This window comes from Pyxicephalus adspersus, chromosome 11 (assembly GCF_032062135.1).
Source record: "Pyxicephalus adspersus chromosome 11, UCB_Pads_2.0, whole genome shotgun sequence".
NCBI classification, from domain to species: domain Eukaryota; kingdom Metazoa; phylum Chordata; class Amphibia; order Anura; family Pyxicephalidae; genus Pyxicephalus; species Pyxicephalus adspersus.
The window spans coordinates 6,502,895-6,519,195 of record NC_092868.1 but is presented as its reverse complement, the minus strand read 5'-3'; the positions used below and the strand labels follow the sequence as shown (position 1 = coordinate 6,519,195).

General features: G+C 35.8%; 1 protein-coding gene across 1 annotated transcript in view; it reads left to right on the top strand.

Annotated features, from left to right (window-relative positions):
* The window catches only part of LOC140341213 (B-cell receptor CD22-like), a 46,689-nt gene extending 40,608 nt beyond the window's left edge, over window positions 1-6,081 (top strand). Inside the window, exons 22-27 of the mRNA XM_072426779.1 lie at window positions 572-610; window positions 1,559-1,807; window positions 3,309-3,332; window positions 4,852-4,977; window positions 5,284-5,342; window positions 5,698-6,081. Of these exons, the coding sequence (XP_072282880.1) occupies window positions 572-610; window positions 1,559-1,807; window positions 3,309-3,332; window positions 4,852-4,977; window positions 5,284-5,342; window positions 5,698-5,763 (563 nt within the window). The 3' untranslated portion in view covers window positions 5,764-6,081. The remainder of the gene's footprint in view (window positions 1-571; window positions 611-1,558; window positions 1,808-3,308; window positions 3,333-4,851; window positions 4,978-5,283; window positions 5,343-5,697) is intronic.
* Window positions 6,082-16,301: the final 10,220 nt, after the last annotated feature.

The following is a 16,301-nucleotide window of genomic DNA, read 5'->3' as shown; positions in this document are numbered from 1 at the left end:
ATGTACATTTTATTATTGAGAACTTTTTATTCAATTATACAATAACATAAAATACAATAAAAGCCAACAACAAGCTTCACTTTAGGGCAAAGTATCTTTCATATCTTTTTCTTCACAGTAAAGCTGATGCTTATACAATAATAGCTATTTCTCAACGTGTTTCCCCAATACAGCTTCCTCAGGAGAAATGTCTAATTTTTTACAGTAAAATTACTGATTCCAAAGAATATATCACAGATGAACTAGTAAGGAGAACATGTCAACATATGGGGAGAACCAGGAGAGGGAATTTTAATATAAACATTATTTACCAAAGAAGGAGGCGGGGGACCTCAAAGCCTGTGTGATCCCATGTGTTCCCAGAGGTCCCAAACATCACCAGCTTCCCCATACTTCACAAGAGTAAAGATACAGTTTTTGTCCATATTTGCTTGGATTAGCTATTATCTTTATTCTTCTGAAGTATGGGAACTGTGAAGTGTACATAAACACTGCACTGTCACCTCTGCTGATGAATAATACTGAGATGAGGGTATATTCTTACTTCTTATACTTAATATTTCTATCATAGATTCCCCCAACATTGAAATCAGCGTTTCTTCATCTACTGGTATGTTTCAAGATTTTTTTTCTGGGTTGGTTAAAAGTGCTACAAAATACCGAATGTAACATTCTGAATTTTTAAAAAATATGCTAAATAATTTTATTTGAAGTCTCCAGTGGTTTTCTGAATCCAGCTGCAAGTGTATTGTAAGCTAATTGTATTTTGTTTTAGTTAGGCTCAAAGCAAAAGGAGAGAAGCAATAGGTGTAGGGAAGGAAGGCAAGCGTATTGGATAGGTGAAGATCAGACCAGTAGGAGGAGCTGACAAGAGTTCACAGTAGTGGTTGGGGAAAAACAGTTGTAGCCCAGAGGTAGAAGAAGAAGGTTTCCCACCCTCCTGGTGGGATGCCTAGACTGGTCATGGGCATGTCTGGGGGGAATGTCTGGGGGGAATGGGGTAAAAAAGTGTTTTTGGGGACGGATGTTGTCATGGATTTATTGTCTTTGTCATGGCAGCAATGTATGGCGGGTTAGATCCATGAAGGTTTCAGGTAAAAATAGAAGGTAGCAAAAAGTGGGGTGGGAACCCATCAGAAGAAATGATCAGAAGTGAATTAACTGATGGAGAAGTGAAACTGAGGTGGCTAGGGAGCCGGATGTACTTTGTCCCCAAGGTGGTATATAGCGGCTGGGGGCCAGGTAATTATGATTATGGTCTCCGTGTTGGTTGTTAAGTAAAGCACCATCATAGACCTTGGCCCAGGAGAATTGTTACTTCTAAAAATATAAAATGTTATATCGGTTTTAAATTTGGTATTTAAGTTTTCTAGATGATTATAATAAAAGGTCTCCATGTCTAATTTATACAACAAAACAGGTAGTTTGTGTGTTTATTGAGGAAAACATCACAGAGGGATGGCTGGGGTTTATGGGGGAAGGTTAAGGAGTGTGACCCCATCTAATCTCCCCTATGTCTCTACACTGATTTTTTATACAGTTATTTTCTATTTTTTAGGAAGAGACATTGATCCTAATTATCCAATAGTTATTAACAAAACAGAGACTTTGATTATAAACTGCTCAACAAAGGCTAATCCACCAGCAAAATTTACCTGGAAGAGAAATCTTATAAGGCCTGTTAACGCTCACTCTAAAAACATGTTTTGGTCAACTTTGAAGATAATAAGGCCTGATAATTACACGTGTTCTGCATCAAATAATTATGGAACCAGTGAAACCATTTTGGAAATTAAATCTAAAGACGGTACTGTATAATAAAATGTGTGCTAGCATGGGGGAGGGGCTGCCCTTTAAAAATGTTAGTTACCCGGCTTTGTCTGATGTAATTTTTGATACTAAAACCTACGACAAGCAGTAGAAAAAAAGTAATTGTCATTCCAAATACCTTTATGATTCTCCATATTTATTCCCTTCTTTGGGTATAAAGGCACCAAAGTAGAAGGTGCCTGGTGGGGCTTTGGGTACTTTGTCCCAAAAAATAAAATAAAAAAAGCTTTTTGAGATTTTTTGTGTGTGCAGCTGGTTCTCTTCTAGTTTGTTTAATTTAAATAATGTCAACATTTCTTATCCCTCAACCAGCTCTGTGGGTCACACAGCATTAAAGACGCAGAAAAACTACAAAACTGGAGAAGATAGACTATCATAGGAGAATGTGGGTGATCCAGCAAGCCTGGAAATGACCTGGTCCAAGATTAAAAATATTTGAGCCTGCGATGGGAGAGTCAGCGGGTTGTGTCCAGGGACACAGCCCGCCCACTTCCCTGAGCCATGGGTTTGTATGGGGGACATGGTCCACGGCTCAGACCGGTGCATCATTCTTCTGACCTCCCTCGGAGGTGCATCGGCCAGAGCCGCAGACCACCAGTTTTTTCTCGAGAACCACCGGTTGGCGACCACTGGTCTATAGTAACCATTTTGAGTGACCATTGCTAGGGATTCCTTACTAAACAGGTCCAGGACAAATTTATTGATAGAATTCATTGGTCTATGATGTACTGAAGGCATGTCCCAGGTTGGCCGATGTTCTACTGCAGACTTTCTTTGGATGTAGGAGCCCACAGCAATGCATGGTTCCTGGTGACAGTAGTATGTTACCAATACCAGTATATTAATGATTGAGAGCAACTCTGATTGCTTACTGTTCATGAGGTCACTATGGAAGACAATCATAGCAATCAAACAAACAAACCCATTGGCTAAGTTATCAATGCAGTCTGTGAAACAGAATTTTTTGTAGGTTTTGCACATACCTGTATTTCTGCAGAGCCCTCAATCCACCCACAATTGGCTTCCATTTAGACCTACACCATCCTTTATTCTTTGATCATCTTCTGGCTTGATGTCACCCGATCTCGCAGGCATGGGATCAGGTCATGACTGCGCCTGTAAATGTAAAAAAAAAAGTGCAGCTTCTACTATGTATGTGTGGGATTAGCTCTTTTTTACATTGTGGTATAAAGCCCCATTGTGCATGCCCGAGATCGGGCATTTGCAGAAGGAGCAGTCCGAAGCCTCCTCAGATACATATTGTAGGTATCCCAGGAGGCTCTAGGCTTGTCATTCATTCATTTATTTTTGACCCTTTATATAAAGTAAAAAAATTGATGATAGGTCACATCATTATCATAAAATATTATTATTGATTGAAGGCACTGCTAAGCTACAAATAATTTTTTGTATAAACAAGCAAATTTATTGAAATATTACTCATGAAATTTTTTACTTTTTGTTGTTTATGTTTGCAGGTGATCTATTCGATGACATTTCAGGTAACCACAGTATAATGTTAGAAATATAGATATAAATTATTGTATATAAATTCTTTTCATCAAAGCTATGGCTGTTAATCTGTTATGAATCTACTGGCACAGGTATAAGTGATAAGCTGTCTTGTTACTAACGATGAGTGAAATCAGGAGTTTTTGTTTTGCATTTAGGGGTAGTTTTTAGGTGGTGTTGAAGTGTGCTTGGGTTTTTAGTGGGTACCTCTTTCAACACTTACATGGGTTAAGAGATATATACCAAAGCCACTGCTATTGATTAATTTTTAATTTAATTTAATTCTATTATTGTTGCTAGATTCCACAGCCCAATAGTTTTTATAGAGTAATGGTCAAAACAAATCTATTTTAATTACAATTTAACCATTAGAAAGGTGAGGAAAACCTGTAAAACCTTGGTATCGAGCGTGGGTTTGGGGGATGAAAACAAATTCTAAGCCACCACCACCAAGTGGAGATTTTACCATCTATTGTTCTGCAGTTTTTGCCTTTTCTAATTGAGATTCCATGGAGGCACCCCTTCCCAACAGGATATCCCTTCCCAGGATAATTTTTAGGATAATTCATACTCACTAATTAAGTCCAAACTCAAAGGTAGGTTTTTAATGTTTTATTAGGTTTGGACTTTGTAGGTAGAACAGGAACACAAAGGATGTTGAACACCCAAAACCATTGGCCTTCTACAACTCTTTGACATGCATTTGGTCGGTGAGTCTTAGACTTCAGAAGCATTCAATAGAACTTCATCAACTGCTCATCAGCTTCAGAAAATAGGATGTTCTGTGGAATACTAGCAAAAAAAATATTCTTAGGCCTACACAGTTGGTGATCATAAACAAATAAATTGTACCCTGTGGGGCAGTGTTTCTCACCCAGGGTTCTGTGGAACACTAGGGTTCCTCCAGTAGTTGTTAGGGGTTCCTTGAGCAATGAACAATGTGTACCTCTCAGTTCAATTTAACTGACACTTATGATCCTATTAACTACCTGTAAGGTTGATATTCTTCCCAAAGGCCAACAATTTAGGAGATATTCTATCTAATGACAACCACACTAATATACTCTAAGTAATGAATATAGTAGTTATGACAGTTATTTCCCTGAAAACCTGAAAGTTATTTCAAGAGGTCCCCCATGTTAAAAAGGTTGAGAGCTAGAGCCATGCTTCAGCCTGAGGTCTATGAAAAAGCCTCAATGGCTACCATATTTCCAGGGAAGTGGGCTTTTCAGAAGACCACTTTTTCAAAAGCCTTCTAGAACATTGCCTGTTTTGTGAAAGCTAAATCCAATCCACTGGAGACAGGCTTACCAAGAGTTACCCAGCCTCATTGAAAGTATGACTTGCAGTTGGTCTTATACAGATGATAGAATTGCTCTGCAGGATAAAATATTAATACAACACTAAACCAAAACAATAAGACTGTTAGGGGACACTTACCTTCACTTTCTTTTCATTTATTCATATGCATGTACATAATGTGTATGTTTATTTTTCTGTTTCCTGTAGAATGTGAATCTACAAATCATACAGTGATTGCTTGGATGGTGACTGGGAACATCATTGCTTTGCTCCTAATTGCTTTGGGACTCTACTGCTTTTTTAAAAGACGAGAGAAGGAAAAGAATCCAATGAGTATGACTATATATTACCCCTGTTACTTTCAGTTGGAAAACTTATCTTCATATGTATTAAATTAATAAAATGGTACCCGGTGCTTACACCTACTTCTACTAATAGGTTACAATTACTAATTTTGCATATCGTTCTTTAGATGTTTTCTGTTTTGGTTTGTAACTGGTGGTGTTTAGCTATTTGCTAGGGCAGCCCACATGCCTACTATGAAGCCTAGCTGTGAAAATTAGCCCCTTTTTTTCTTTCTTTCTTTTCTTTTTTTTTTCTTTCTTTCTTAGGTTTTAACATTTTATTTTATATTTCTAGGAAGTAAAAGCAATGCTTATGAATTCAATGATCCAAAAAAAGAGGAATCTGTATATCAGGTATGATCAAGTTATTACTAATGCAGTATTACAAGTAATTCTAATAATTATTATATCTGTTTATCAAGCATTATAGTTAGTTCTGCTTTTCCTTCAATGAACAAGTGTTGGCCCCAGCACTGCACACATACCTTCCCTTTATTTCCTTGCGTTTCCTTGAGTTGAGCTTCATGGCCAAGCACCAGCATAGCCCAATGGCAGACGAGGAATAAGTCACATACAACATTCCATTCTGCTCACTCAAACATTCCAGACAGAAAATCTCCACTATGTAGACACATTTAAGTGAAAAAGGGTTACATTTTTTTGTATGCTGTTTACTTTTTTTTAACTTTCTTATGCTTTTATCTTTAAGGATCTCAGTGGACAAGCAAATACTATCTATCACACTGTCAAGTACAATCAAGAAGAAAACAAATAAATGAACAAATAAAATAACTATACTTACATATTCTTGAACCAATTAAAAATAATTATGCTGTAATTTTACAGAATAGAAAAGACAACTGTTTTCCTTTATTTGTATTATTAATGTTATATTATTATTGTATTTTTTTCAATGTTCATAAAAACTATTCAGTTGTAGTAACTAAAAAGTATACACATAATATGAACAGAATAAACATATACATTGTGTTACTTTTTGTGTTTTTGTAAACCTTTTACTGTATTGTATGTATTTTAGGTTGTAATAATAATTAATAACAATTGTATTAATAAATTTCGTCAAATGCCTAAATTAGCAATCTCTGTTTCTTTTGAATGTTTATTTAATTGGAATCACTAAGGTGTTTTTCTTATTTAAGTATAATTCATTTGACTTCTTTCAATACATTTTATTTATATACTTACTTGTTAATGATGATACACTTAAGTGATATGTTTTAAGGAAGGAAGGAAATAAAAATTAGAACTAAGGGAATTGGAAGGTAGAAATAAATGATAATGGTAATGGTGTTGCCTAATATTACCGAATATGAGCACTGATTGATAAAAAACAGGCATAGTTTTTTTTTTCACCCAACTTTCCCCATTAGTCTTTTTATTTGATACATGAATTTATAGTTTTTTAAACCTAAAACATTAAACCTGTAGCAACCTGTACCTGTAGCAATGAAAAACATGTTACTCTGCCCCCTAGATGCTGAAGGTGCCCAGTACAGGCACACAGTTTAAGCTTGTTTCCATTGTTCAAGGAACCAAGAAACCTAAGGAACTCTACTACAAGCCTTCTTTCATAATTCCATTATTAGTTATAGACACTAAAGGTTTTGTTTTCTAAGAAAAAAGGAAATTAACCTAATATTCACCCCAATATTCTCTGGTGGAGAATCTTCCAAGTCCATATGATTTCAATGGCAATGGGTAATTATCCTCCAGTGAAATTATCCTCCACATTCTCTACTTTACAAGTAGACCCCCCAAATTTAATTGGTGACCCCACAAATAATGGTAAGGTGTTTGGTTCTGAGGTTTCAGGCTTTATCATAAATTAGCCCAGACTTCATAAATTAACCCAGAAGTATGGATCCTCCTCCCTTCCTCAATACATATCCCACTCAGTCAAACACATCAACTCCTGCTGGACACCTCAACTCCTGCTGGTGGAGGGATATAAAAAATATCCCTCCACCAGCAATAAGTCATCCAGCCAACAATGCAGGTTTGTCATAGAAGTATGAATAACCCCAGCATAATTTCTCCCCACATATTTACCTATCAATAAGAATGCCCTTTATTAACAACACTTAGTATGGGTAGTAACTACGGGTAGTAGTAGTAACAACACAGGTACGGGTTTACCCCAATAAATTTTTTCCCCTGAGAAAATAAGCTCCTTCCCCCAACAAACCGCAATATATTGACACAATACTGTACACATTTTGTATACTTTGGTATACATTGCCAGTTACACGATGGCTTCTCATTTAAAGTAGATGCAACCATCATCGTTCAAGAACATTCAAGTGTCAATATTCCATGTATTTTAACAGGTGACTCGGTTAAAGGCACCAAATCAAATTTTCTTGTAACAAGAAATCCAGATAATGGAGACTGTACTCTGACCATTACCGATGCCAAAAAAGAAGATTCTTGAATTTACTTCTTTAGGTTTGATAGACATCCAAGTTATGAATATCAAACAAAACCCATAAAAGTGAAAGTGACAGGTAAATATTTGTTGCAAGAGATCCTTGCTTTTTATTTTACTAGACAAGAGGAAAGTAGACTGATGCTATCAGTGTAAGATAGTCAAATCAATATGAGATGTGATAGCAATCTAGGTTTTAAGTCACCTAAGGAATCTCTAAAATATGTTTTGTTTACTCATTCATTATCAAGGTACGTGTGTACTCGAGTATAAATGGTATTTTAACCTGGAAGGCTACACCCCCTGGCAGCTGACTCAGGATTACACAGGGTGTTCAGTCTACGTGTGTCTTCCCCAGAACACTCCGCAAGGGCTGAAGGGTCAGTAGCCCTACTGGTCATCAGAATATTTTGCTGTAGGAAGAACATCAAGCCCTTCACCCCACCCATCCCCTCCACCCAACAGGGACGAGCCTAATAATGCATGCAGCTGGTGAGATTTAAGGTCAAGACAGACTGAGGTCAGAAAGGGAGCAAGCGAAAATCAAGGTTGAGGCAGTCTGAGGTCATGTAAGGCAAAAGACAAAAAGAAGGGTTGAGATCAGGCCAGGGTTTAGGTGTGCAGAAAGACAGGATACAGTGTGATCCAGCAGCCAGAGCCTAGAACAAGAGAGGACTAAATAAATATACCAGCAAACAGTAAGACAAGATCATGACAAGGAACTAATCTGCTCATTGGCTGCAGTACATACTCTCAAATCCCCTTTAACTGTTCATAGTGTGCCAGGAATGCAGTGATGGGCAAGGTGCATATGCCTAAAGGGAGGCCGGGGATGCTGCAAGCTACTAAAAAAAAGAAACTACAGGTGGAGATGTAACACCAAAAATTAGAGTTTGTACTCGGGTCCCACCACTGGATGGTGGTATGTCCTCATGTAATACGTATAACATACTCTTGCCATGTCAGACATTATTAAAGTTTGCTATACACTTATAGCACTGCAATAAAGCACAAAAGATTATATAGGAGCAATTGACGTATACCCCAAAATAAAAAATGATATTTTATATTGTATAATAATAAAAATACACTAACCTTTAAAAAAAAGATGAAGACCTAGACAATGTAATTTTATTTTTTTTTTAATTTTAAATTAATGTCTTGAAAATGACACATCATGTATGTATTTTTTTAAATATATTTTTCTTTCGCATTTCTACTGTTTACTTTTTTGAATGTTACCAGGGATAGCCACAATTTGTGACCACAATTTGTTTTTAAAATGTAGGTACCTTGGTTTATATTTGGATCTGTTTATTTTAGAGTTATTGTAGAACAGTTTTACTGCAAAATAATAATGGGATCTGACAGTGACAATGGGCTTCATTCAATGTTGGTATAGTTTTGGATCCCTTTCCTAATGTTAAACAGTATTATGTATACGATGAATAATACAAACATTTTATATTACAATCTACTTTTCATCTGCAATTTACGCCCCTGGAGGTAGTCCTGAGTGTGGCTTGGGGTTACATTTCATTACAAAAAGTGGTAACCATGAGCCACACTAGGGTTGGAATTGAGGGCTTAACTGGTCCTCATGAGCCTGTGGTGTCCTCCAGCGATGCCGACCCGGCATTTATGTCCACTTGATAATGCCCGGTCAGCATCTGCGTCCCGTTAGCTATTCCTGGCATCTGTGTCCCCTGGCCTCGCTTCCCGGCGTGTGAACGTTGGAGAAGCGAAGCTAGGAGATGCAGATCCCGGGCAAGAGTGCGACATGTGTGTGGGTGGCTTGCGTGTGCTTGGGGGGGGGACCGACAGAAAATTTAAAATTAGAAGTATTTTTAAATGACATTTTAAATTGACATTTAAAAAAACTGAAATAATCATACCGCCAGGGAGGTTAAAAATAATATGAATGTGTAACAATGCATTGAATGCAATAAAGCACTTGTAATAAAGATGTTTTTTTTACAGATTCCCCTAAAACACCAAAATTTGTGTTTTTATCATCGAAATGCCAAGTTGTGTTTTCTATTTCATAAACTATATTACCTGTTTGGAATACTCACCTTAAACATTAACTCAGTGAAAAATGACAATAGCCCTGAGCCCAATGGTATGAATTTATTACTTTTTCATTATTGATAATATTACCATTATTGTCTTACTGGGATTCACTGGGAGGTAAATGGTACTTACCACATTTATGGATTAAGAAAATCCTAACTAAATTTGAATTTACACAGCACTCTTTGGTTTGAAGGAGCAATATTTGTTGTTTATTTATTTACTAATTAGGTTTTTATGCTGGTTGACATTTCATCATCAGAACATTTTTGTTATCAATGTGAAACACAGGCTAACAGACACATACTGGGACCATCCCATACTTGTAGATCCTCTCAAGTGGAACATTCACCTTTATTGATGTTCTGTCCCCCTGAAGAAGCCTTTTAATAAAACACATCGGGTTTGAGATTAACAATTAGACAAATGGACTCTTCTTCCACTTTTATATAAGAGATCCCTTTGACAAAATAACTTTGTTTTTAGTGGATCTATGTTAGCATTTTTACCAATAAATACTTTGTTTCATAAGTTTTTGTGCGAGAAAGACCTATTCTTTTAATACTTATCAAGAATGAATTTTGTAATTTGCAAGATATGTAAAAAAAACATGAATGCAGATAAAACAGTATGCTTTAGGTATATAGGAAGATTTAATAAAGCAAAAATGATTTATTCCAGTAATAAAAAAAAAATACAAAAGGGACAATGTATTGTTTTTATTATGTTGTTCCTTTTTTTTTTTTTTAGATTGTGGCTCAATGAGTTATACAGGTATTGCATGGATGTTATCTGGTAATATCATTTTTCTTTTTCTGATTACTTTTGGACTTTATTGCCTCATTAAGAGACACATAGCGAAAAAGCAAATTAGTAAAGGTGAGACTTTATTTTATTTTACTTCCTGTCTGTAAAAAAAAAAAAATTAAAGATTGTTACTTTTTTGTCTACACTTTCCATTGTTTTCTTCTCTAAAAACCACCCATTTACAAATCTCTGATATCTTTCCTATTGTTAGAAAAATGGAAAGTGGAAACAATGAGTAGGAAGTTGGTGGCAAAATAAATCTGAATCAATTTATCAGGTATGATTGCAGTGGTGGTGATTTTGATATATGAATGTTAACAGATACATTAACCAATGATAGATAAATGAGATTAACAATTAAAATTATTTTAATATTTACATTTTTAAATTTTTAAACTTAATCAGCTTATATTGAAATAATCTTTATTTAAAATGATTGCGTTAACTAATTTTATTTTAAGTAGTATCCTTTTTTTCATTTTGGTTAGGTTAACCTAAATATAAATATAACTTGGATCACCCAGGTTCACTGATGAAAGTGTATCCTCTCCAGCTTTGGAGAGCTTTAATAAATTAGGTTCATTGCTTTGTTTTTTTGACTACAGAATGCTTCTCCCACTCCTATTCTTCATAACATAGGACGAAAGTGTTCTGTGGTTTACATGTGAACTGTATATGATTGATAACACAAGTGTGTGCACAAAACAGCACTGGATTTCAGGAGCAAAAAGATTTTTTTTACCTATTTTGAGACATCACACAACAGTGTTATTGTAATGTGTACTAACCAGTCCTTAAATTGCTAAAAACAGAAGTTCATTATTGGGTTTACATAGACTTTCACTGTTTTTGTTTCAAAGAGAATGGGATGACACTAAGAACACCTTCCAACATAATCTTTTGTGCTTGGTTTTTTAGTAGAAATAGCTTTTCAGAACAGTTACTTGCTATTTTGGTTGATCACAATATTCAACACCTAATTTGTTTTTCTTTTTTGCTTTAAAGGATCTCACAATACAAACAGAGTCCATTTATCATGACATCAGGAGCCCATCTTAGGCAAAAGAATCTGAAGAAGTTCTTGTGTTTGGAATGATCTCTGCCTGATACATCTAGAATCCATACATGTTCACCCAAAATAAAATTACCCAAAAAGTTGGAATTAATTTTAAAGCTGGCATTCTCTACCAGTTTCCTTTAGATTTGCAGCAGAACTACATATGTTGATGGCTTATCACAGTGTAAAGGTAGCTTAGTGCTAGTGTTCTTGCCTTATAGCAGTGTTTCTCAACCAGGGTTCCTTCAGAGTTTGCAGGAGTTTCTTGAGTATCTAGCTTGAGTATCTATCTGTGTTGCTCTTCCCACTAACTACCAAACTAATGTACTGTACTACAGTGAGAGGAGTGGATATAATAATTACCTTAACGGTTCCCTGAAGTTCAGAAAGTTATTTCGAAAGGTCCCCCCATGTTAAACAATTGAAAACCCTACCTTACAGTAATAAGTTCCCATGTACAGAAAAGCTGTGGTGGGTGAGAATGTGGTAAAGGATCCAGCTCTCCTAACTTTGGACCAGTAGCTACAGTAAAGTAAATACTAAAGACTCTTGTATTGGTTTACACACCAACATATAAACTACCAGCAAGACAAAAGTGTTCCCACTTAAGTTGGTCTTCTTATGACTGACATGTTTTCAGGGTACCCACATGCAGGTGGGGAACCCTCTGAGGCACCTAATTTGGCAGAAACAGGAACAGGGTGCAGAGTCTCAGGCAAAAACCTCTCAATTCACCAGTGCAACCCAAAGGAGTGATGAATCAACCTCAATAGAACAGATAGGGTATTGTGCTGTGGCTGTCACTCAACTTGAATTCAGGGTCCTTCTACATGGACAACCACAGAATAGGTGGCATTTATTCCACTATTGAGGTACTTATTCTATGGAGGACGATCCTAATATACCCTAGTTCTACACTACTAAAGTATGAAACCTGCTGAAATTTATCCTGCTAAACAAAACCTTCTCCCTGAAGAAGCAGCATACTCTGTCTATGAAGCGCGTCAGTTCCTTATGATTAAAATTCATGGGACTCAATATACTATTACTTGTGTATGGATCTTTAATGACAAAGGACTGGTGTTATTACGTTAGTTACAACTAATGTATTATTAATATTCCTATGTTAACTGGTTGAAAAAAAAATATTATTTCATTATCACACATGCCACTTTAAACTCTTCGTTTTCTGAGTTTGGGCAAGCCTGCTCTTCCAGATTTAATTTCCCACTGGCCAATGTCCCACCTGCCAATAAAGAAAAAGCCTCCTAATCAACCTTGGCAATTTAGCTGACACAGACACATCACTCTGTGTTCGTGCAACGTCTTCACTAGTGACTCCACAAGTCCTCCAGCTCTGCTGGGCATTTCCTCTACACCTGTTGATTAATTTAGTGCTTTCCCTGTTCAGCACCTGTGGTAACCCTTAATACCTTATCCAGGGTTTCTTTGCCTGTTTTCTTGTGCTGTGTCTCCCGTGTCACCTGTGCTTCCAGTGTTCCCTATGTCTGCAGTGGCTCCTGTGTCACTGGTAACTATTTTCTGGATTTCTGGTTCTTGACCCCTGGCTCGTTCCTGACCTCTCTTGCTTGCTGCCTGCCTTGACCCTGGCCTACCTCTACTATTCTTCTGCTTTGTGATTTGGTACTGTGTTTCATCCTGCCCACCTTGGTGAGCCCAGAGACTGCAACCTGGCAGCATCCAGCAGCGCAACATCCTCACCACTAGAGCCTCTGGAGAAAACCTTGTTACTGCCTAGACCAGGGGTTGGCAAACTCCAGCCTCTCAGTCAGATACGGCCTAGCCTGTAGTTCGCTCGGACGTAAATCCCCCTGGCCAATCCAGCCTTATGCCGGCCGGCAAACTGCAGCTCTGGAGTCGCATGTTGCTGGCCGGATCTGCCAGGGGGCATTTATAACTCATGGAGCCGGAGCTCTGGAGCCGCCGGAGCTCCGGTGTCGCCTCCTTGCTGTTGGATCTGTCAGAGCACAGGTCAAGTAATCAATGTTACGGCGAGAATAAAGGCAGAACTTGGTCTGAAAGTTCCTATATTGAACCTTGTGGACCTTTCGACATCTGCCCATGTGACTGACATCAAGGAGAAAAATTGTTTAGGAGTATTTCTAACTTTCCCAGGTTGTTACGGAATGTTACTGGTAGACTATTTATATATATTTATTTTATTAGGGGTGATTTCGACCAATTTAAAGTTACATTTGGGGCTTTTGTTCACTAAGCAGTGGAATCATTTTGAAGAATTTGCAATAAAAATTTTCAGAAATGATACTTTATACAGCCCATAGTTACCCATGGTTTCAGCTTCTTCTGTAGCAATCGTTTTTATGACTACAGAACTCATTTCCAACTGCTGTTCTCCTTACCATAGGGAGAAGGTTTTCTGTGGTCTACAGAACTGTGAACAAGACTGACCAACGAGATAATACAGCTTGAGTTAAAACTTCATTGTGAACAGGGCAGCACTGGATTTTTTAATTTTTTTTTACAGTAATCAACTCATGACACAACAATATTACTGTAATGTGCACAGTTCCAAATAGCTAAAAGCAGAAGTTCACTGTCAGGATTTAGATTGCTTTTGTTTCAGAGAAAATGAGATGGCACTAAGAGCACCTTTCAACAGAAACTTTAGTGCTTTGTGTAGAGATAACTATTCTATTACTTTACTTTCATTCTTGGATACCCTCAGTACTTAAATATTAATTTAGTTTCTTTAAATATTAATTTAAATATTAATTTAATTCTATTTTTTTTCCATTGAAGGATCTCACAGCACATCAGAGTCTATATATTGTGAAATCAAAAGACCATCATAGTCTAAAGCATCTGAAAAAGGTCTTATGTTTGGAAATACACTTTCATAATACATATGAATCCATACATGTTGACATTTATTTAATATCCATCTATCAATCACCCTTGTACAAAAGCCTTCCAACTGTTAATGGGAAAAAAAAAACTTAGGATGATGGTTTCATTACTAATTATGCCTGTCCTTTGTAGTCTGTTAAAATGTATTATATGTTATTTTCTGCACAAATACTGTTTTAACCTGGTACTAGATAAGCATTCATACATTTTAATTGATATTTTTTAAAGGAGTAATTTCAACAAAATAATATTTAAATGGTATTTTCATTATTTTTGGAAATACAGATATTTACCTGAAATCATAAAGTGGAATAAAGTCAGCAGAATAAAGTATGCACCATGAGATCACTAGGTGGCTGTGATACCTCAAATCATGGCTCAGTTATACTTCACCTAAAAATACTAAAAATCTGTGAAATACATTTAAGTCAATAAGGCTGATTTATTAAAGCCCTCCAAGGCTGGAGAAGATACACTTTATTCAGTGAAGCTAGGTAATTCAGCAAACCTGGAATGGATCTGGACTAGGACTAAAAATATTTGCCAGCAAATAACTTTAAAGAAATCCATTCCAGGTTTGCTGGATCACCCAAGTTCACTGATGAAAGTGTATCTTTTCCAGCCTTGAAGAGCTTTAATAAATCATTTAAATCATTTGTTATTAGTTAAAATGTTTTTAGTCCTGGACAAGATCCAATTCAGGTTTGCTGGATCACTAAACTTCTCCTATGCTAATCTATTTTCTCCAGTCTTGGAGAACTTTTAAATCAGGCCCAATGAAGAATGATTAAAAGTGGCTGAAGATACAATGGGATTAATATTTACCCTGGTGGTTAATGAATCTCTATGGAACTATACTAGTCCTATTCTTGTGCCAAAACGGGGCAGTATGGAAAAAATTGGGGGTGTTGCAAATTACCTTAGAGATCCTGATAACTTTATTCAAGCCCGAAACATCATTGACATACAAATCCTGACTTAATCAACCCTACTATAAAAATATTACGAAGAAAAAAGTACAAAACCATGATAAATAAAATAAATTAATAATAAACTTCAATGAAACCTGATAACATGATAACCAAATATTACAAAACCAAAACTAAACATTTTCTTAAAATAAAAACAAAAAAAATGATAAATGGATACTTAAATGATTAAAGTTAATGAAAACAGTTACATTAATAAAAGAAAAAAAAATAAAATAAATACATTAATAATTTATTCACTTAATTAAATTTAATTTATTTTTAATGATTAATTCATTTAGAATGAATATTAAAAAAGAAAAAAACTGTCTACATACTAGTTTAATGTAAAGACAAAAACAAGATAGAATAAAATTGCAAATTAAATTAATATTAATAAAATTACTATAATAACTAATTACATGCATTAAACAATGAAATATTTTAGTGATCTTTTGAAAAATGTTCCCTAATGACATATTTTAATATTTTAAATAATATTTTTTTTAGTCTAAATGCAAGTTAAATGTAACAGAAGAAACAAGATGGAACAAGATTACAAATCACAAATCAATCTCAGTATTCTATAAAATCACAACTATATTGTTTTCTACTTATATAGATAAAAATTTAGCAATTTGGTAAAAATACAAACCAAAAACATCTTCCAACCAAATGCCACCAATCACTATACACATGAGAAAATATACTTTCAATAAGTGATTGCTTCCCAGGTTGTCCTCATTGGTTCACTCCATTATTAGAACTGATCTAAATGTAGAACTGGGTTTCGGTGACACCCAAGTGAGCTTGTCATGTTTATCTTATGCTTCTATTAGACCCGAACAATTCTGTAGCAGGAAAATAATGATCTAATATACTTGTATACATTGTTTTTCAAGACATACATATTAACCCAAATCTGTATTTCACAATGCCATGTAATGCTGAGTATTGTAGGGTTGAGATAATTTATTGAGAAAACCACAGATCAGATAAGAGAAACTGAAGTGAGCAGAAAACGGAAATTGAAAGGAGAAGTCAAGGATTGTCAAGGGGATTGCATATAGGTT